At 40.3% G+C, this 21,225-nt stretch overlaps 1 protein-coding gene across 3 annotated transcripts in view; it reads left to right on the top strand.

Annotated features, from left to right (window-relative positions):
• Positions 1–611: 611 nt before the first annotated feature.
• CAMSAP2 (calmodulin regulated spectrin associated protein family member 2) overlaps positions 612–21,225 on the top strand; it is a 77,911-nt gene continuing 57,297 nt past the window's right edge. The window contains exons 1-2 of one of the 3 annotated variants that reach the window (XM_033151445.1): positions 612–792; positions 19,435–19,694. In XM_033151445.1, the coding sequence (XP_033007336.1) occupies positions 654–792; positions 19,435–19,694 (399 nt within the window). In that variant the 5' untranslated portion in view covers positions 612–653. The remainder of the gene's footprint in view (positions 793–19,434; positions 19,695–21,225) is intronic. The other 2 variants (XM_033151446.1, XM_033151447.1) reach the window with 2 other exon arrangements.

A 21,225-nucleotide genomic window follows, 5' to 3' on the forward strand; every position in this document is an offset into this window, starting at 1 on the left:
CCGCTGCAGGAAAATCCCGGCCGCCTCCCTCCAGAGTCTGGCCCTTTCCCCCCGCCCCCTCTGCATTTCGGAGGGGAGAGCCGAGCCGAGCAGGAGCCTCCTCTTCAGGCTTGTGGAGAAGACTCTCTTCCAAAAGAAGAAGAAGAAGAAGAAGAAGCAACAAGAATAATAATAACAGCAACAGCAATAATCCTCACCATTCGCCCGAGGAGTCTCCGAGCTGGCCATCGGCTGCGGTTGCAATTTATTTGTTTGGAATCGGAAAAAGGGCATTCGGACAAAGGGCCCTTGGGTGGGGTGGCGTAGGGTGGGGGAGAAGGAGAAAAAGAGGGCATTTCTTTCACATTCCTATGCAGCGGGAGGGGAAGCGGTGGCGGGGGAGATTTCGCCCCATAAACACAGCTGAGTTCGCTGCACCGCCTCCATCCTCCGTTGCTACGGTCTCCTAAAAAGAGAAGAAAGGAAGACCAATATATTACTAGATTTTTATATATATATATATATATATATATATATATATATATATATATATATATATAGTATATATATATGGAAGGTTGCCTTCTAGAAGGTGAATCATGTAAATCGATTTTTTGAAAATAAAATAAAATTAAGGCTCTGTGGGCCCGGGGTGTGGGGGGGAGGGAAGGAAAATGGGGGATGCCGCAGACGTCAAGGAAATGAGAAAGACGTTCATTGTCCCTGCCATCAAACCCTTTGACCATTACGACTTCAACAGAGCGAAAATCGCGTGTAATCTAGCGTGGCTGGTGGCCAAAGCCTTCGGGACAGGTAGGTTAGCATGTCTTATCACATCCCTTTTCCTCATCCGTCGTTCTTGACTTGGTTCTCTTTACTGGGGTGAATCATCCAGCCTTTGGGGGACTGTGGCAGGGAAGGGGTTGGTAGTGGTATATATGATAAGTAATCTGGGTGTGTATTGTGTTTTTGCTTGTGCAATATTTAATCTCATTTTGGGGGTGCTGCTATTGTTTTCATGAAAGAGTAAATGGCAACTTGTATTTCTGTGAATTCTTAAAATGCAGATCTTGCATGATGATTTGTGTAGGCAGTTCCCTCCTCCCCTTCCATCCTCCCCTTGTCATAAAATATACACCTTTTCCATTTAGTAACTGGCACAGAAAATGGGAGAAATGTATGGGCGTTGTTAGTTTTTGACATCTGAGGATTGCCTGCAGTCAATTGGGCAAGATAGAGTCAGTGGGAGCTGGAGGTTCCTTCCGGAGAGAAGGGCATTTCATGACACTTGTCACCTTTCACAGCCTATGAGGAATTCCCATTGCTTGATTGTATTGAAGTGAATTCTTTGAATACAGTACTCTAAAAGGTGAGAGACTTCCTGCTGCTTATCATCTAGGCCTTGTGGAAGACTAGCTTTGTTATTTGCAATAGATTGCTTTCCGAACAAAGGATTTCAGGATATATATATATAGAGAGAGAGCGCGCTTTTAAATAGGTTGTTCTTAAATAGCATGCATTAATAACCAGAGATGATTCTTCCAAAAGAAAGGTGAAGTAGCAATCCCATAATTCTGTCTGTAGAAAAACAGGAAAAGGTTCCTCCTCCTCTTCCTTGCAATTCTGCAACTGTTGCATTTGAAGCCAGGGCATTGTTGCATATTGTACCAGGGCAAAAATATTTGGGTGTGTGTGTGTGTGTGTGTGTTTTTTAAAACATGTCATCTGGAAACTGGCAGTGTGTGACATGACGAAAGGTCTTTGGGGCGCCTCACACCCCAAGACATCACGGAAATGAACCAAACCATAGCAAGTCCTATAGTAGGCCATCAAAGAAGTGTTTTGATTTGTTTCAGTTGTGGAAGCTGCATACTATCTTTTTCAGTGCTTTGGAAAACATATTTCCCCCCCCCCCCACTCTCTAATTATCATGGGTTTGTGTAAGAAAATGCTGATTTATTGGAAATTTGTAGACAACTAACTATGGGAAGTTTCTGAAATGGTGTAACATTATTCTTCCCCCACTCTTAAGATTCAGTTCTGCAGGTACAATCATGAAAACATCTTAATTAACACATTGTGGTAATGTTGAAATCATTCTTGTCTGGTAAACAAGTGAAACGACATTCCTGCATTTTCAGTTGCTAGTCACCAAGAGTACAGTAATCAAGTACAGAGAAGATGTGTGGATGAGCCCTAAGGCTTAGGCACTCATTCTGGGCAGTAAGTCCTACTGAATTCACTGAGAGCATTTCCAAGCAGACATGCATATAGGATCAGGAATAATTAAAGAATAATTTATTTTCATCATGGGGATATGCAATTTATTGTTATGGGTGGGGGGAACACAAGCAATGCAATTTTTATCTTTAACTCTGCTAAGGTGCTAGCTTATTGCATTGATCTAACTACAGCAACTGCCTGTGGAATAAGTGTGGGACACTGTTAGATTGCAGGCAGTTGAAATTGGAATATGGGAGCCTGCTGTATGTCATCTTTCCTGGTGAGATGACCCTTTCCCTCTGAACTGTGCTGCTTAGGTTTTTGAAGTGCAGTAAGAACTGCACCAGCAGTAGGCACTTCCAGGAGGTTGGGGAAGCTGCTGCCATCATTATGTTCTCCAGCATTTGCCTTTTGCTGCTGCCAGTCTCCTCTAGAGTAAGAATATGGAAGATAGCTGTACGCTATTTAGCCTGGTAAGAGAACTCCTCCCTTCGAAACTCTATTTAAGCCAGGCTTCTGGGAGTGCAGGAAGACCAGTACCAGAAACTTAATTGTCAATTAGCTCTTGCTCTGCTTTGTTGTTGTTGTTGTTGTTGTTCAGTCGTTCAGTCGTGTCCGACTCTTCGTGACCCCATGGACCAGAGCACGCCAGGCACGCCTATCCTTCACTGCCTCCCGCAGTTTGGCCAAACTCATGTTAGTAGCTTCGAGAATACTGTCCAACCATCTCATCCTCTGTCGTCCCCTTCTCCTTGTGCCCTCAATCTTTCCCAACATCAGGGTCTTTTCTAAGGAGTCTTCTCTTCTCATGAGGTGGCCAAAGTACTGGAGCCTCAACTTCAGGATCTGTCCTTCTAGTGAGCACTCAGGGCCGATTTCCTTGAGAATGGATAGGTTTGATCTTCTTGCAGTCCATGGGACTCTCAAGAGTCTCCTCCAGCACCATAATTCAAAACTCTGCTTTGTACACATACTTAAACCTACATTATTATTATTATTATTATTATTATTATTATTTTAGTAATATTGGATTTATTCTATGTTTGTTAAATTGTTTATTTTGCCATTTTTTAATTTATTGACATGCTCCCTGTTTCATATAATTCTTATATGATGTTTTGAATGTTTGTTGTAAGCCACTTTGGGCACCAATGATGGTGGAAAAGTGGCATATAAGTAATCTTAATCAAATAGGTTCAAGTAAAACTTCCACATTAACTTGAAGATGGAACAGAAAGTTGGGAATAAGACATACAGTATGAAAGAGTGAAATGATATCCTCTTTGTACCCAAGTAGAATGTTGAAGAACGATGTACGCAGCAAAGACAGTAAGAACATCTTTTATTTCAAATGGATTTTGTTACTCCTCTTCACAGAGAAAGCCATAATTTGCTCTATAGACATTTTTGCTTCCTGCTGAGAGATACAATTATCAGTGTGTAAATGTGCTGTTTGTATAGTGTCTGCCATTGTTTTGATTGTTTCAAGTGACTTTATTCAATTAATCCTTTCCTTGATCCTTGAATTGGAATGTTGAAGTGGTTTGTGTTTCAGTAGTTCTGCATATGTTTGTTCTCGACCTATTCCATCAATTGGGTAACCTGAAGACCCATTAACCTCTGTACTTTTTCTTAGGAATGGAAAAGTTCACTGGCTTATTTTTGATACCTAAAATGGGTTGCCTGCCCGTAAAGTTGCACAGCTTACTTGATTCCCCTAGTGGGACAAGATGAACTTACACTGTGCCTTTGTTTAGATTTACTGGCTTTTTATGGTTTATTGTGCATGAGGAGCATGCTGATGTGCACTACCTAGTCACTCCCACTTCACTCCGCCCCTGCTACATGTGGGAGAAGCAAACCAGAAAGCCGCAAATAAGTTCAGTTTCCTATCAATGTCCGAATCATGGCTGGATGTAAGACCTGCAGGCTTTATATGTATTCTTCTTAAAAGTTTTATTGGGCACATTGATCATATTAGGGGTGCAGATTTAAATTAAGTATTGGCCTGTACCCTTTTTAAAGTTTGTTGCTTCCTAAAAAGCCATAATTGCTCGCCGGCCTTAAGTCATGGTTTGTTGTTGGCTTAGAAATCCTGGCTTCTTGTGAAGCAAGAAACCGTGATCCCGGGTTTGGTTGTAATGGGAAGCCTGTCTTTATTGTAGTTTTCTGATTTGCTTCTCTTGCTTGCACTTATGAAAGAAGTGAAGTGGAAATGGCTGGGCCACTTGCACAAGTACATTATTTGTGCACAGTGAACCACAATAAGACAGCAACTCAGGCTGCTTATTGTGATGGGCGAATGTGGTCGCTCAGTCTGATCATTGGCTGAAACCGTATGGCTGAAACTGTATGCTCCGGCATTAGCTTGCAAATGCATATGCCACAAAAGATCCATTTGCCTTTCAGCCAGGGGTGAAGATGATGTCATGATGTCAGGTGACTGATACGTGGGCTGTCCCACCCACCTGTCAGAGTTGACTTGCAGTGTGGGGAAAGGGGTCTTCTTTGCCATTGTGTTCCCCACAAATGAAGCAGGATCCAGTAGGATTGAACTCTGCTCACCAGCTGATTAGTGAATACTTCAGTTTTGATCTCTGCAGGGGTCTGCTTCACCAGCAGTCAGCATGATTGAACTCCCCCCCCCCGCCCGCCCGCCTATCAGCTGACATCACCCAGTAGTTATGTAGGCATGGCTTGGGGAGAAATGGCATCATGAGCCAAAGGGAAGCCCCCTGGCAGGCCATTTCTCCCCAAGCCATGCCTACATAGTAGAATTGTAGCAGGCCTACAAAAATCAGTCTTTGGAGCTGATCTGTCTTATCCAACATATTGACCCAGGAGTTAGCGTTGCTTCTTACAGCTGCAGCCCATTTCTTCTTTCACAATTCTAGGTTAATTGGCACTGATGAATTGAAAAAGCCTCACTTTATTTACCCTTTGAAAGTTATTTATAGTAAAAAAAAAAGTTACATTTGTTCAACTATGTGTCTGATTGTATAAATTGCAATTAGATTTCACTAACAACCCACAATCTAGTATTTTTTTGAACACTGTCATTTCTGTAAAGCAAATAAAGTTTAGTTACTTTTTGTAATTACTTTGAATACTCCACTGAGGAAAAAGGCAGTATTCATTCAGGAATCTTGTGGCTCTGATACATTTCAGTAGTACCTATTGATTGTTGTAATTCAGCAGAGTAAATTGGTTTGCTGGCTCTGTCCCTACATAATATTAGATTGGTTTTAATTGACAATCAATGGCTTTTTGCATATACTAGAAGACTTTTTTTGTCATTTTGTAAAGAAATACTTATATTACTGTATGCTAGAAAAGGTTCTGAAGATGAGTTTCAGAGGTGTATTTTCAACCTTGCTCCTTCAAAATGAATGCACGTCTGGGTGTAAAGCAGTTTGCACTGGACATGCACTGTTAGGGCCTGACAGATTACTTGCTTTGCCTTAACTACATCTTGGATCCAAGTCAAATACTCCTTCCACTAAAAAGTAAATACCAACCCCCATGTTTGGTACACACACTGCCATACATCTTTACGGCTGGGGATGCCACAACTTACAACCTGCATTCAGCAAAGGTGTGGAATTCAAACTCCCCCCCCCCCCATTGATCTGCCTTCCATGTTGATGTATTGCACAGATTCTGTGGTACATTTTAAAAGTGTATACTCTTTTGTTTTTAATCTATTTTAAAATTGTAATAAATAGTAATACTTGTGGTTAGAAATATATACAGTATAAGAAAAGTATCTGCATGTATAATAGGTTAATTATGAAATGCTAAATAAAATATCAATGCTATGAATATTTATAACAACCCCGGTAACCTTTTTTTGTTATGTAACATGTGGAAACAAATAGGGGTCAACTCTTGGATTATATGAAGTGCCAACACGCACCTAGTAGTTTATTGCTCTGTGCATTGCTTCTACTAAAATAATACAATTTTTATTAAGTGCCTAAAGAAGACAAAGCTATGCACTACAGTAGAATTTCTTGTGGAGCATCTTGGTGTTTGGATGGATAGGGTTCCTGGAAGAACACCTCAAGGCAAACAGTTAATGAGCAGAGTAAATGTATTTTGTTGGACAACTGTCATGGAGACAAATGCATGATTGACAGGCAAATCTCGCCACCTCATTCCAGCCTAACTGTAAGCTTCACTACCTTATCACACTAAAAGCAACCGGTGTAGTAAATCATGTTTTCAGAACCATTTTGTATTCTATTTGCCCCTCTATAGGCAAAGGCCATGCCAATATGAGTGTTACTCATAGGGCCCAGATTGGCAGCGCTGTGATAGCTGCACAAGTATGTGTGTGACTTTGGCCTATCTTGAGTGAGGCAGGAGGTGGAATGTTTACTGGTAACTTTGTCTTTTATTGAGATGCACCTCTTACCTTGCCATCATCATCATCTAACCACGTAGCACTAGTAGCAAGGTGACATGATGCTTGCAATTACTTTGCTCCTGTGCCACTTGAGCTTTAAGTTTTCCTTTCCTCAAAGCTAGAATTGGCCCCACAGCAAAAAGTATGCACCTCCTGATGTCATGTCTAATTTTGCTCCAAGAGGCTAGAAAAGTCATCACGCTTATAATCACTTGGGTGGTCTTGTATCCTTTTTTTTTTTTTAATAGACTCCCTTTCAGCAGATCGGCTTCCTGCTTGTCACTTCAAATCAGGATTAATGTATCTTATTTAAAAATCATTCAGCACTACAAGTAATTGGGCGATAGTCTGGAAATGAATATAGTTATTGGTCTAAAACAGAGTTGGGCATATGACTAGTTTTGGAGAACCTGCATTGTTTTTGCTGGAACCTACCAATGGTGCTAGGTGCAAAATCCATACACTTAGAATTCCACTCATCAGAAGAATTAATTATTTCTGTGAGTTGTCCAGAGGTGGCCTATATAAATATATACTGCTGTGGTGACAATTGTAAACAGAGGCAAGTTAAATGCAGGACCTGAGTGCTTACTGGAAAGACAGATCCTGAAGTTGGGGCTCCAATACTTTGGCCACCTCATGAGAAGAGAAGACTCCCTAGAAAAAACCCTGATGTTGGGAAAGATGGAGGGCACAAGGAGAAGGGGACAACAGAGGATGAGATGGTTGGACAGTGTTCTCGAAGCGACTAGCGTGAGTTTGCTCAAACTGTAGGAGGCAGTGAAAGATAGGCGTGCCTGGCGTGCTCTGGTCCATGGGGTCATGAAGAGTTGGACACGACTGAATGACTGAACAACAACAACAACACATGACCTATTTTACCCATGACCATTCACAAAGAATGTGTAAGTGATGGCACAAAAATCCTAATTAACACATGTAGTGTGATAAAAAACATTTAACCTAATTCAAGCCACGGTTGATAGAATTAAATTGTTTGATAAATTGCAGCATAGCAGCTCTCCCGTAGAAGTTCCACTGTTGGGAAAAGCCACCTTAAGGTCAGTGGCAGTGTCTCTTGGGATGCTGTTTTCTGAATATTGCCATTTCTGTTGTGAGATTAGTATTTTATGTAGGGACTGGGCTGTTTGTCTCATTTGCAAGCAGATAGTAGCACGTAACAGTGGAAAATGGAGCAGATGTATAAATCATTGATATTGTTGTTAATGTTATTAGGATCTATAATAGCATTGCTGAGGAGATAGATTTGGAGAGAAAACTGGTGTTTGGATATATTGCAGGGTCTGATGCTTGTGTTTGTGCCTCTTTTCTGTGGCCTATTGTTGCTGGTGGGTAGCTGTTTTAGGTTAGATGGGTGTCTGTAAGCAAGGACTGACCTACCACCCCAAGGCCTGTAAGAGGGAAGTTCCATTGTCCAGGATGGGTTATACATCCTTGATGATGATTTGTGCTTGTTTTATTTGGGAGCTTTTTCTTCTACATCCATCTTGTAGATTATTCCTGGATATCAGTCTGACTTTGTTGATCTCTGATGTGAGACGGCCTTTGCAGAAACTTGCCTGTTGTATGGATTCAGCAACTACCGGTAAATTAAGACTATCCTATAGCTTTATTCTTCTGTGTTCTAGCACTACCTTGCCTCCATCCTTCTACAAGTTAACTATGTTGATGTTGCCCACTGGGGGATATCATAATAAAAAGAGCTACCGGTATGTACTTACAGAATTTGTGCACTTTAAAAATAATTTTTTTAAAAAAATGATTTTCCCTATGTGTAATTAGGGTGGCTCTGTTGTCTTCCCCCCCTCCCTCTGGAATTCCTTGATGGCTTTTAAAAGCTAAATATATATTTCATTTCCATATGAATCAGCAGTGACAGTCTTGTCCTTGAACAACTGCCTGAGGTTAGTAGTCAGCTGAGTAAGGTAAATAAATTGAAACCCCACGCAGAACCAATTTCAACTGGAAAGGTGTGTGTTGCATTCAAGTAAGCAGCAGGTTTGCAGGCTGGAAAGGCTTCCTCCTGGGCATCCTCCTGGATGTGTAGGTGTGCATCTTATCAGTTGTAGATGATAAAGCAGCTCTTCCTCTTTCTGGGAAAGATGCCTCCTACATACCTCTTCTGAACCAGACTACTACCGTGTTTCTCCTAAAATAAGACACCGTCTTATATTTTTTTTTGCTCAAAAAACACAGTATGGCTTATTTTCAGGGGATGTCTTATTTTAACCGTGTCGCATCAGTACGCTGCATAGCCACTCCTCTCCAGGCTGTTTTAATGAAAGGTACCACGTCACTATGGCTTATTTTCGGGGTATGGGTTATTTTTGGGGAACGGCTTATATTTCGCAAATGCATAGAAATCCTGCTATGGCTTATTTTATGGCTATGTCTTATTTTAGGAGAAACAGGGTATAAGGTGGTGTGATAGGGCTCCCTTTGCAAAAAGTGGCTGTGGAGATGGGAGCTGGAGGAGTCCAACAACATCTAGAGGGCCATATGTTTGAATGTTGAATGTGTAAGTGAATGTCTAGGGTCAATGGATAAAACAAACACCATTAGCTGTACTGCTGGATAAGTGTTTAATGGTTACTGTATTTACATTTGTCTAAAAACCAATAAAAATTTGTTTGTTTTTTTATTTAAAAAATCTAGGAAAAACACATCCCTGATTTAGATAAACAACTAATACTCTCCCCTTTTTTCCTTTTGAAGGCTTGCTTGCATGGAAATTCATGCTTTACCTATTTGCCAAATGATTTGGATGGTTTGTAGTTATTCATCAGCTACAATTTTATTGTTTGAATTTTGTTTTTGCTTTTAGCTGCCCTCTTCTTGGAGAACTTGTATAAATAGAGCTGTGGACTTTGTAGATTTATTTCTTTAAATAAAATGTATTCCCCACCCCATTCCCCACCTGCTGACTGAAGCAGCCCATTCCGGCAATAACTCATGAGTCTGCTGACCATGTGAGCTCTTTCCCCACCTATTTGCCTTCAATGCTTAGGACAAGGTTTCGCTTGGGACCACTGTTCCCATATAATAGATCTGCCATGGAATCAAGATAAATTGAGAGGCTTTGCTGTCAGTGTCATCGTGGAATCTTTATTGAGTGAGCACAAGAAATTGGACCTTTTTGTGGTGGTGCAACCCTGGATACTCTCTTGATTGAACTTCATCAGGCTTCCTCTTGTGTTTCTTCCATCAAAACTCAGAGTCGTATTTTGACAGACTATTAATATGCAGCACTTAGTTTTATGGTTGCCAAGTTTAATGCCAGTCAGATGGGCTGCATATAAATAAGAATAAGAATAATAAGTATAATTATTATGATTAGTCTTGCTGCTGTTAAGGTTTGTTGTTGTTTGTTATAGTGTTGGTTGTATTATGTCTGTTGTTGCTTTTAGAAATTGATTGTCGTATTTTTAGGGTCATATCGTACTGCTTTATGGTTCTGCTGAGTACTGCTTTGTGTATATTTAGTAGCAACAAAGGATATTAATTATTGGTTAAATTGAGAAGCAAGGGATCTTTCTTGAACCTTCATTTTTCTTGCCAGTAACTTGGGGCAGAGATCCAGATATCTGTATTGTATCTTGCACTTGGGAATGTTTTGTTCTATATAGAGCCAGAGGTTCAAGATAAGCTCTTGGCACCAATGCTTCAGGAGTGCCACTTACCGGTGAGGTAAGGACAGAACAGAGGTGGAGTTGCCTGTGTCTCATCTTAGTTGCCTGTGCCTAAAGAAATAAGCAGCAGAGCTGTCCAGCTTTGCCTGCTTTGTGTAGTATAGGCTGCTCCTAGGGGAAACCTCTGCTTCTACCGCAGAATCTCCAGAGTGACGTAAAACTGGGCAGTGTTTCTATAATCAAGACTTCAGCCTTTTTGTGGTAAATGCTTTCCGAAAGTGGAACATAAATTACTTCCTGATGCTATCTCTCCTCCATCTTTAAGTCATTCCTTCTAACTTCAGTTGATAATCTTACCAACGTTATACTTATGGTAAGCCAGTATGTGCACAAATAGCTAGTTAAAACTGCTCATCAGCTTCACTGTCTGACTTCATAGCCCTTTGGGATAGCAGAGAAGCAAGCAGAACATTAATTTACCAAATTTAGTATCAGGTTCCTAGTTACTGGCTTATTGTAAACTTGAGGTGGGAGCCCCATGCTTCTTGTTCACAACCGCTACATGCTATTTAAAAAAAAATATTTATGTATTTATTTATGTATTTATTTATTTATAATATGCTGCTTAAAGCTAAAACCCAAGGTGCACATCCATGGTACTTATGCAAGTGGAAATAGGTTAGCTAGAATTCCTAACTGTACACTGTCCATTTTCATGAGCCAAGACGTCCTCTTTTTATCTGTATCTCCAGAAGCTGTTTGAGGCATGTCCACTGGAGCTTCAAATTATTTTCTTAATGCCAGATTGCAGTCTACTTTGTGATCAAGACTCGAAGCATATTTTGTGCTATGAAAGTCTAAAAGATGTTGAGATGCTATAAAAAAAGAAATCTGTGGTTGAGGAAATGAGGGAGTGAATGAGAAGAGAGAGAAACATGTCTATCCTGAAGGACTTGGATATAGTTGGTTGTCTATTTAAATTAATAGGCAGGAGGTACAGGACAGACCAAAGGAAGCACTTCTCCATACCAAATCTATTTACCAGAGATCTGCAAATTTACTATCCAGGTTTGCCAAGGCAAGTGTGTCCCCCCCCCCCTCTGGTGAGCGTGGTGAACCTCAACCCAGAAGCTGGAGACAGAATGGGTTATCATGTCCAACGAAGCACTCTATGCACCACAATAATCCCCAGCTCTCTTCTTCAGCTTGAAGCTGAGGAAAGGGTGAAGGTGTTTCACAGTAGTTTTCCTTTGTTTGGGATAAACTCGAAAGGCCTCAGAAGCACTGAAAATGTGGGAGTGATCCTTTATATCCTCTGCAGCTCCAAGGTAAAGAGTAAGGCTGGAGTGTTTTATTGTTTTGTTGTGCCCCCCCCCCCCCGTTCAGTGTGATTGTAGGAGTGATCTTCTTCCTGTACCATGCTTAGGAAGAAGGCTGGGCCTTGTCTACTGCTAAGGTGCTTGGAATCCTTACAAAGTGCCAAGATGTTCCTCACAGTTTTCCCCAGCCTCTACTTTTTACATGAGTGTGCTAGATGAGTACACACAGCTGCACCATCACATCTAGTTATCCCTTAGTAGTGCTATCTGCTATAAGGATTTGGATTCACATGGTTTCTGAGCTGCAGTGGTTGGGTATTCACTCCATCAACTTATACTAAGATCAGAGCAGACTTATTGTTTCCCAAATGTTGTTATGCTTAACTCAACTGGACAAACTCAGCTAATTCATAGCTCCAAATTTATGAATGAGCAACATAACATTAATGTGGGTATCTTAAATTCAAAATTCATTGTTGAAAGAAAGCTACAGTAGAAATGTTTTTATGCCCAGTATTCCTATACAGTATGAAGCCTGCACTAGGAAGAAATGAAGGTCATTAAGTAATTTGGACAGAGTATTCTTCTGTATAAACTATCATTCTCATCTTTTTTTTTAAGATTACCACGAAAATTAGTTTATTTTTAGTGTAAATCTGTAGTCACTTGTGATTTGGTTACCTTTGAGCTAATCTATATGATGCATAAGACTCTCCCAAACTAACAGATTGCCAGTGACAGAATGTTATATCCCATCAAGGATATGGGGGAGACATTTTCAGGAACTCTATAAGGTGGGATGGTGGGAGAGGCCAAATCACTCAAAACATAGCTAACCTCCCAAAGTGGGGCCCTGTAACAAGGACAGAAATCGAGAGCCTGATAGTTCAACTGAAACACAGGCCATTAAAAACAACCTGGATTTCTGGGCCCCTAACCTAGCCTCACTTTTCACATGTACTGACACTTATTGATGTATTCCCAAAGACTGGGGACTTTCAGTCATTATCCCAATATACAAAAAAAGCAAGAAAGAGGATAGACCAATCAATCTCCTTAACACAATAAGTAAACTGTATGTGAGACATCTGCAACAGAAATTTCAAGATTGGCTGGAACTAGAAAGTATACTTGCAGAGAAGGCAGCTCGATTATTGACTACTGTTTAGTTCTTCAACACCTAATAGAGAAATACTCATCTAGTAGCACTGTCTCCGTCTATGCGGCCTTAATTGACTTCAGAGCAGTCTTTGACTCTATATCCAGAATTTAGCTATGGGAGACCTCCACATTAGACAGACACCTGCTATACTTAATACACACACTACATGAAGGGACCTCGTTAAAAATATGATGTAACTCTCAGGGCCATCTATCTAATGCAATTGAAACCCAGAAAGGCATCAAGCTAGGGTGCATATTGGCCCCATTTTTATTCAATTTCTATATAAATGATATGGTACCCCTCTACCACAATACGAACACCCACCCTCCGAAACTAGCAGGAAATCATATCCCTGTGCTGCTTTACGTAGATGACACAGCAGTCCTCTCAAGAATTCCTAGAAGCCTTAAAAGAAGCATGTAAACACTGGCAGCATACTGCAAGGAGAGCAAACTAGAACTACATTATCAGAAAACCAAAATCATGGTCTTTGCCAAAAGGCCCAAACCTTGCCCATGGTACATTGGTTGCCTTGCTCCCTTTAACTATTAAGAACAGTTTCCAAATGACATGGAAACATGCAGTGATAAACATAAGAACTCTAGGCTTCACCCTGCAGATCCTACTTGACATGGGGTACGAACAAACCAAAAAAACCCCCATCAAACAGCACGTGGAAGATACCAAATGCCAAGCAGATCTAGCCAAGTCCCCGAAATTTTTAATCAGTGAAACCAGAAGACACCTCCCAGATGCCATATATAACCAACCTTGAAATTCCAAAACAGCAAAGGGCTTTCACTCTCGCCCACTGCCAGGCCCTCCCTTCAGCCATCCAGGAAGGCTGCTTTAGGAGGACATCGTACAAGGAGAGGAAATGCCCATATGGCTCTGGGCAACTGGAAACAACAGAATGTCTTTTTTTTCACTGCCAATACTTATACCGTATAGATATACGAGCTAGGTTCATCTTGCCTATGCTACATAAATTCCTAGGTCTCACAGAACAACTTTATACCTCTCTGCTGCTTCAAGATGAAAACCCAGATGTTACATATGCAGTTGCTAGATTCTGCACTGTCATGATGGCAATTCATCGAAGGATGGTTTGCGCCACAAATGAGGCCCAAAATGCAAGGCCTGTGGCTCCTTCATGCTCCCTCCCTTATAGTTGCTTTTAACTGTTTGTCCCTGTTTCTACCTTTTTAAGTATGTATGATATAATCACTTTTTAATTACTAGTTTTTATTCCTTACCTGTTTTAAGTCTTATGTGTTCAGTTTATCCATATGTTTTATCTTATCCTGGTCTGTGACTGAAATAAAGTTTGATGCTCATATGATGCAAGTACAAATTCTTTTTATTACCTCAGAAGTATTAGTGAATGTAAGCCGCTGTAGTATTAAGCTAATTAATTTTCGTATCTAAATTTTTTTGGAAGCAGGGTGAATAGTCATTATAGTTCATTAATACTTATTCTGAGCCAAATCTGTGTGAATTCAAGCAACTTAATCTACAGAAATGGGATTACTTTGGAATGTGTTCTGCAGAAGAGAAAATTTAATTCATTGGGAGTCAGGAGTCCTTTTTTTGTTTTTTGTTTTTAAATAGCCGTATAAACAAGAGCACATGTTTAAAACCTCTTCAAACCTGCTTCTATTTGAAAGATACTGTAACAGAAAGTATATTTTCAGTTCTTGTGAAGGAACAAAATGGTATGGTAAAGAGAATCACAGGATAATTTAGAAAATCTAATTAGTGTAGCAAGGCAGGGCAGGAAAGATGAGGCATACGTTAAAAACATTTTTGTTGATCTTCCTGCTTGTTGTTAGGCTCTGTAACTCGCCAAGCTGTTTTTTCTCTCTATAAAGGCAGTTGTGGTTTTCTGATTTGATAGTAGAAGATAAGCAATCCATGTTCTTTCTTCAAAGCAATGTTTGTGCAGTAAATCTCAACGAACTTCATTGGGGCTATGAATATTATTCTGAATCTCTTTGTAAAAACTTCAAAACTCGCATCACCTTCAGTGTGGTGATAAAGTGGCAAGTGAAAGTTCTTTTCATTTTAAGTTGATTTGGTGTTAAAAATCAGAAGAAAAACATAGAATCTTAGAATTGTACAATTGGAAGGGATCACGAGGGTCATCTAGCCCAACCCCTGCAATGCAGGAATCTTTTTGCCCAACTCTGGGCTCGAACCCACAAACCTGAGATTAAGAGTCTTGTGCTCTACTGACTTATTTAGCTCTGGTTTGCTTAAATAGACAATTTCAAACAATGGGCTGTGAAGCTGGCTTGTTTCAACAACACATAGTTAAGGTTAACCACGGTTCTTGGTTCAGGTGACACAGTAAACTGTACTTAATCAAAAACAGAAAGTTTCAGTTCACCTTTGTAGTCTTTTCAGGAAAGCATATGACTCCCAAGTCTCACTGGGGTTCCTTGTAATGCTAAACTGCATGTTTAGTCTTGAATCTGAGTTCAGACAATGAATCTGCCTGAAAGAGAAGAATTCTCAGAAATGGCAGATGAGGAAGAAAACCTGTACTGTATTAGGCTGTACCGCATCGGACTGCAGTTTAGGGTTCATATGATTGAATGTTCCAGAATAAAAATAAATAAAATCTATGGAATAGAAACATGAGCAAGTCAGGGAAAAGGCTTGACTGAAACCTAAGAGAAGTAGCCACTGACAGTAAGAGCTGTCCGACAGTGGAATTTGCTGCCAAGGAGTGTGGTGGAGTCTCCTTCTTTGGAGGTCTTTAAGCGGAGGCTTGACAGCCCTCTGTCAGGAATGCTTTGATGGTGTTTCCTGCTTGGCAGGGGGTTGGACTGGATGGCCCTTGTGGTCTCTTCCAACTCTATGATTCTATGATAACTTCAATGGACTTTAACTAATCTGGTGGCACTGTGGGTTAAACCACTGAGCCTAGGGCTTGCCAATCAGAAGGTCGGTGGTTTGAATCCCCACAACGGGGTGAGGTCCTGTTGCTCGGTCCCTGCTCCTGCCAACCTAGCAGTTCAAAAGCACGTCGATGTGCAAGTAGATAAATAGGTACCGCTCCGACGGGAAAGTAAACGGTGTTTTCGTGCGCTGCTCTGGTTTGCCAGAAGCGGCTTAGTCATGCTGGCCACATGACCCGGAAGCTGTACGCCGGCTCCCTCAGCCAGTAAAGCGAGATGAGCACTGCAACCCCAGAGTCACCTGCGACTGGAACTAACGGTCAGGGGTCCCTTTACCTTTACCTTTAATCTGGTTACGTATAGCTGTAATATTAGAGTAGGCAGAAACAACACCAGTGCAATTGATTTTTTATATATATATAAAGCCATGCAGTTTGGAAGGTGAAACTAGTACTGTGTTCATTATCCTGTGTGCCAGAGTGGGTGGATGTGTGTATTTTTCAGTTTATTCTGACCTGCATTATCTTGAATGTTCGTGCCAGTATATCTGGCAGCACAGTAGGAACATGTTTTATGATGTGCCGAATGTCTCCTCGAATTACCGGTACATTTCCCTTCTTGTGTTTTGCAAATGCTTGCCGAGGTGCTTCTGATCCAGTTGCTGATGTTTCAAGGAAATGGTTGGCATGAGGGAGTGGATGGTGAAGAGGATTTCGGGTGCTGTGTCAGTCACATACTGTATATCATACATAGGGTTAAAACCAAACTTTGAATCAGGAAATACTTGGTTCAAATTTCTTCTTGTACAATCTCACTGGGCGGCTTTAGGCAATTATGGTGGGATAATGCTGCCGTCCGCTGCAAGGCTTACTGTCATTCCATGGGAAACCTCATACTCACTAAAGCAGTATATGAATATTTGTTGTGGTTGGATTTGCGTCTTGACCATTCCTATACTATAAAGAGATGACCTAAAACCTCTTCCTGTTTAGGTAGAGATCTTTAATTTGTGCAGTGAATAATGATATATGGGTAGAGACAAATGTGGGACAAAGATGGCTGTTCTAATTTTACTCAAAGCTTGGGCCAGGAGTTCATGTAAAGACTAGGGCATTTTTTTTCCAGCTGGAGCTCAGCTCCGGCCCCTCTCAGGTGGGTGCCATTGCCATTCTATTTTATTTTATTTTAAATATTTTTTATTGATTTTATCCACTTACAAACAAACAAACAAAAGATGATTACAATAACTTTACAAATGTATAATAATTTACAAATTATATCACACCAAACCTATAAATCATAAATCCATGAACTTCCCTTCCTTCATAATATGTCTTCTTTATCTCTTAATTTATATTTCGCGCTTTGGATACCTTCCCATATATTTAATCCCTCCTCTAGCTCTTATTTCTAGCTTTCCATCCTCTTTTCCAAAACTTATATAGTTCCTATCTTTTAATAATTCGCCTCCTAACTTTTGTTTTATAACGCCATCTTCATTCTTATTTATATGCCATGAGTTATATACCCATATTTCATATCTTGCAAACCTTTTCCAAATATTCCATAAACTTTCCCCATTCGTTTTTAAATGTTTCCTCCCCCTGTTGTCTGACTCTTATTGTCATTTTAGCTATTTCCATATATTCAGTGATTTTCTGTTGCCACTGCTGCACAGTTGGTATTGTCTTTTGTTTCCAGACCTGGGCCAGCAGTAGTCTCGCTGCCGTTGTGGCGTAGAGAAAAAACTTCTGGTCTGAAATTTTAATCTCTGGTCCGACCATCCCTAGAAGGAATGCCTCTGGGAATTTTTTAAATGTGTACTTAAATATTTTTTTAAGTTCATTATAGATACTTTCCCAAAATTGCTTTACTAAATCACATGTCCACCAAAGATGAAAAAACTCCCATTGCCATTGCCATTCTAAGAGAACAAGGGAGAAGTTCATGGTGAGCTACAGCACCTCTTTTTCTAGAAAAGTAGCACTGGGTAAAGACTCAACCATTAGGAGAATGACATTGTGTAACCTCCTACTTAAAGTGGGGTGAATCAAGAACATCACTCCAAGGAGTGCAAGTTCAAAGTAGGGTGGATAAAAATCAATGCCAAATATATATGTGTGTGTGTGTGTGATTTTTTTAAATTTAAATCAGATTTTTAAAATAAAATGCTTTTCAAGGCAAAATATTTCCAAAGATAGTTTTCTGTTTAAATTACATTATAGTCCAAAGGCTATTAATCAGGAAATAAGGATGTGTTTTAAGTTTTTGTTGTTGTGTTGTTGGGCTGTGTATGCGATTAAAGGGAGCCATACTGGGGTGAAGGCATCCTCTTCTATTTGATGGGGCCCACATGTTGTTTAAGGAATATTCTAATTTCATGTCAGGCACATTTGACAAAAGCCGGCTCATCCTAATGCAATGATGTTGATCCTAGTTATACTGTTCACAAAATTCAACTTATTATTTATTGTATAATTTTAATTTCTACAAATGAACAAAATTAATAGGGTTGCCCAGAAATTTGCTGCAAACCCCAAAGTTAGCGGATTCAGCCTGGAATAGATACCCTGATGCCATCTTGTTTCCACAAATGTGCAATAATAGATAAGATGCTATTAATAAACTGGCACAGGTTGGAAGTTTTTCACATTAAAAAATGCTCAGTTGAGCATGTGAATTCCAAGGTCATAGGTTCGAGCCCCACATTGGGCAAACATTCCTGCATCACAGGGGTTGGACTAGATGACCCTCATGGTCCCTTCCAGCTCTATGATTCTATGTTGTGTGCCAGGGAGAAAGTACAAAACCAAACCCCACAATATATAAACAGTAAATAATTGCTTTAGGCTGTGGTTAAAAACTTAAAAGGGTTCCCCCCTTATGCTGTGCAACTCATTCAGTACTTGTCGGTTCCTTATTAGCTTTGCTCCATCAAGTAGGATGGTGTCCCCGAGGAGCAGACTAAACAGTGTGGGAAAGCAGTAATGGGAATACCTCACATTAAAAACAACAACTAATTGACTACCTTATGCAGCTGTTTGAAGATCGGGGAAGTGCATCCTTGTAAATCAGCCACTTAATATTAGTAGCTTCCACACTTTTTTTCAATAGCCTGCTGGGTGCGGCAGAGGAGGAACAGAGAGCTGCTGTGTGCAGAGGAAGCAGCTCCCCTTCTTTAGCAAACTGTCTTTGCTGGGCGCTGAGGAGGGATGGCGTATGCAATAGAATTCTATGCGGCGTGACTACCAGGCTAGTGGTAAAATACAAGGGTGGGGAAGTGGCACCAGAGGAGGATATGAACAGTTTCCACCTATTCCAGATGCCTGGTTGAAATTTCCCCACTGAGCTAGGGACAGCTTCTGGGGCTATTTCTGTTGGGGAAATGGTGCAGCTGGAAGGGTTTTTTTTAACACCCCCAGTCTTACTACCACCTGCTCCTTCTTCAAAGCATCTGCCTGCTAACAAACCTTAAAGATGGGGTCTCAATTATGGTTTTCTGACATCCTGTGTAGTTTGACCTGAGGATGGTGTAAGCCAATTGAAAGGTTTGCAGTTGCGTACCAAATCATTGATTTGACCCATTGCAGCTCTGCAGGACGTCACACAGATCATGAGCTAATGTGCATAATTAAAGTTAGGCTTTGGGAAGTTCTTCAGGGTGGGGAGTAAAAGGCAGTCTTGTAATGTGAGTGTTTCGCTTCCTAAAAATGATAAAATGTCATAATTTTGCACTTCCTACTATAATAATGATGTAATTCAAATGTTTCCCCCTCTTCTTTTGTAGAAAATGTACCAGAGGATCTTCGAGAACCATTTTATACGGATCAGTATGACCAGGAACATATTAAACCTCCTGTTGTTAAATCGCTGCTATCTGCTGAATTCTACTGTCGTGCTGGGAGTCTTATTCTCAAGAGTGATGCTGCCAAACCGCTCCTGGGCCATGATGCAGTTATCCAAGCCTTGGCACAAAAAGGCCTCTATGTCACTGACCAAGAGAAGCTAGTAACGGAGAGAGACTTGCACAAAAAACCCATTCAGATGGTGAGTTCTGGCATTAGAATTTTGGCATTAGTCGTATACCTGGCTGTTAGCAGCATTTCTGTTTGGGTTTGAAGTTTGTAATGAATTAGCTTTTTTAAAATGTTCCATAAATTGAAGTCACATCTTACTTTGATAGACCTATTTCTTCAGTGTTTCTCTCACTTGTTCACAATATTCAGATTCAGGAATTCAGGAAATTCAAAAAGTTGTTTTTTTTGGGTACCAGGGCAGACAACATAGCACCCTCCAGATAGTGCTGGTCTGCAGCTCCCATCATTCCTGAATATTGGCTGTACCAACTGGTGCTGATGGGCGTTGTCGTTCACAACATCTGCAGGGCCCCATATTGGCTCTGAATAGTAAGAACATTTGACTTTTATATTCCATTCTACCCAACTAAGTTATGCTTGGAGCATACACATTGAAATCAGTGGACATAAGTTCATCATTACTAACTCTGGGTCTGCTCAGAGTTTGACTTACTTGAATACAACTCATTGTCTTTTATTTGAATAAAAGTATAATTTGCCAAGTTATAGAGAGTCTTAGATTTAGATTAAAAATCACAAGCATGTGAAATAGCTTTTTTGTAACATAATATGTAGCATAATTTGCTAGGGCATCAGTTCAGAAGGCCAGAAAGCAGCAAAACAGAATCTAGGGTGCACTCTGTTTCCATAGGACAGGGTTAGCCAGTGTGATGTCATTCAGATGTCATGGACTACAACATCTGTCATCCTTGGCCTGCATAGTCAGAGATGATGGGTTTTGTAGTCCATAACATCTGGAGGGTATCCTGCTGTAGGATAATATCTACACCCAGCAAGCCTGGCACAGAACCCATATTGAACAGAGTTCATTGCCAGAATTCTTTGTAACACATAACAGTTTTGTCGCCAACATGCAGGGGTTGCTTGGCAAGATGAGTCACTATGGAAAGAGTTCCCCAATGGGTGTGAAGTCTCGGAAAAACACTGGCTTGGAGTAATAAAAGGAACAATTTATGACTAATAAAAAAATTCACAGTTTAAAATGGAAGACCGGAATAAACCCACAACCACAAATTTATATTTATTTTTATTACAAATGTACAGAACTGCAAGTATAAACATAAAAGCACACACATGTGTTCAGAATGACCATTCACAAATTTCATTTCCAAGGGTTTAATTCAATTGAATTCTTCCAAAATGTGGATAGTCTGGGAGAAAGGGGGGAGTAAATTGCAGAAACTTGAGAATATAAGGAACCATACAACTTAGAACGCTTGTTTCCCAGTACCTATTTATACTTTCCTAGTTTTAAGATACTTGGCAATATGAATGGAATGCTTTCCCTGTAAATCCCATAGCATTCCCTACTGCCACCCTCATTGCAGCCTCTTTAAGATACATTTGAAATACTTTATGAAACCCTGTACACGTATTCCCCTACCAGCAGCACAACTTCTAACAGTATACATATGTAAAACACGTTCTTATTAAGTGATCCACAAGTTAGTATAAACCTTTGGAACTTGTCTTTGGTTTTC

This window comes from Lacerta agilis, chromosome 6 (genome assembly GCF_009819535.1).
Source record: "Lacerta agilis isolate rLacAgi1 chromosome 6, rLacAgi1.pri, whole genome shotgun sequence".
NCBI classification, from domain to species: Eukaryota; Metazoa; Chordata; class Lepidosauria; order Squamata; family Lacertidae; genus Lacerta; species Lacerta agilis.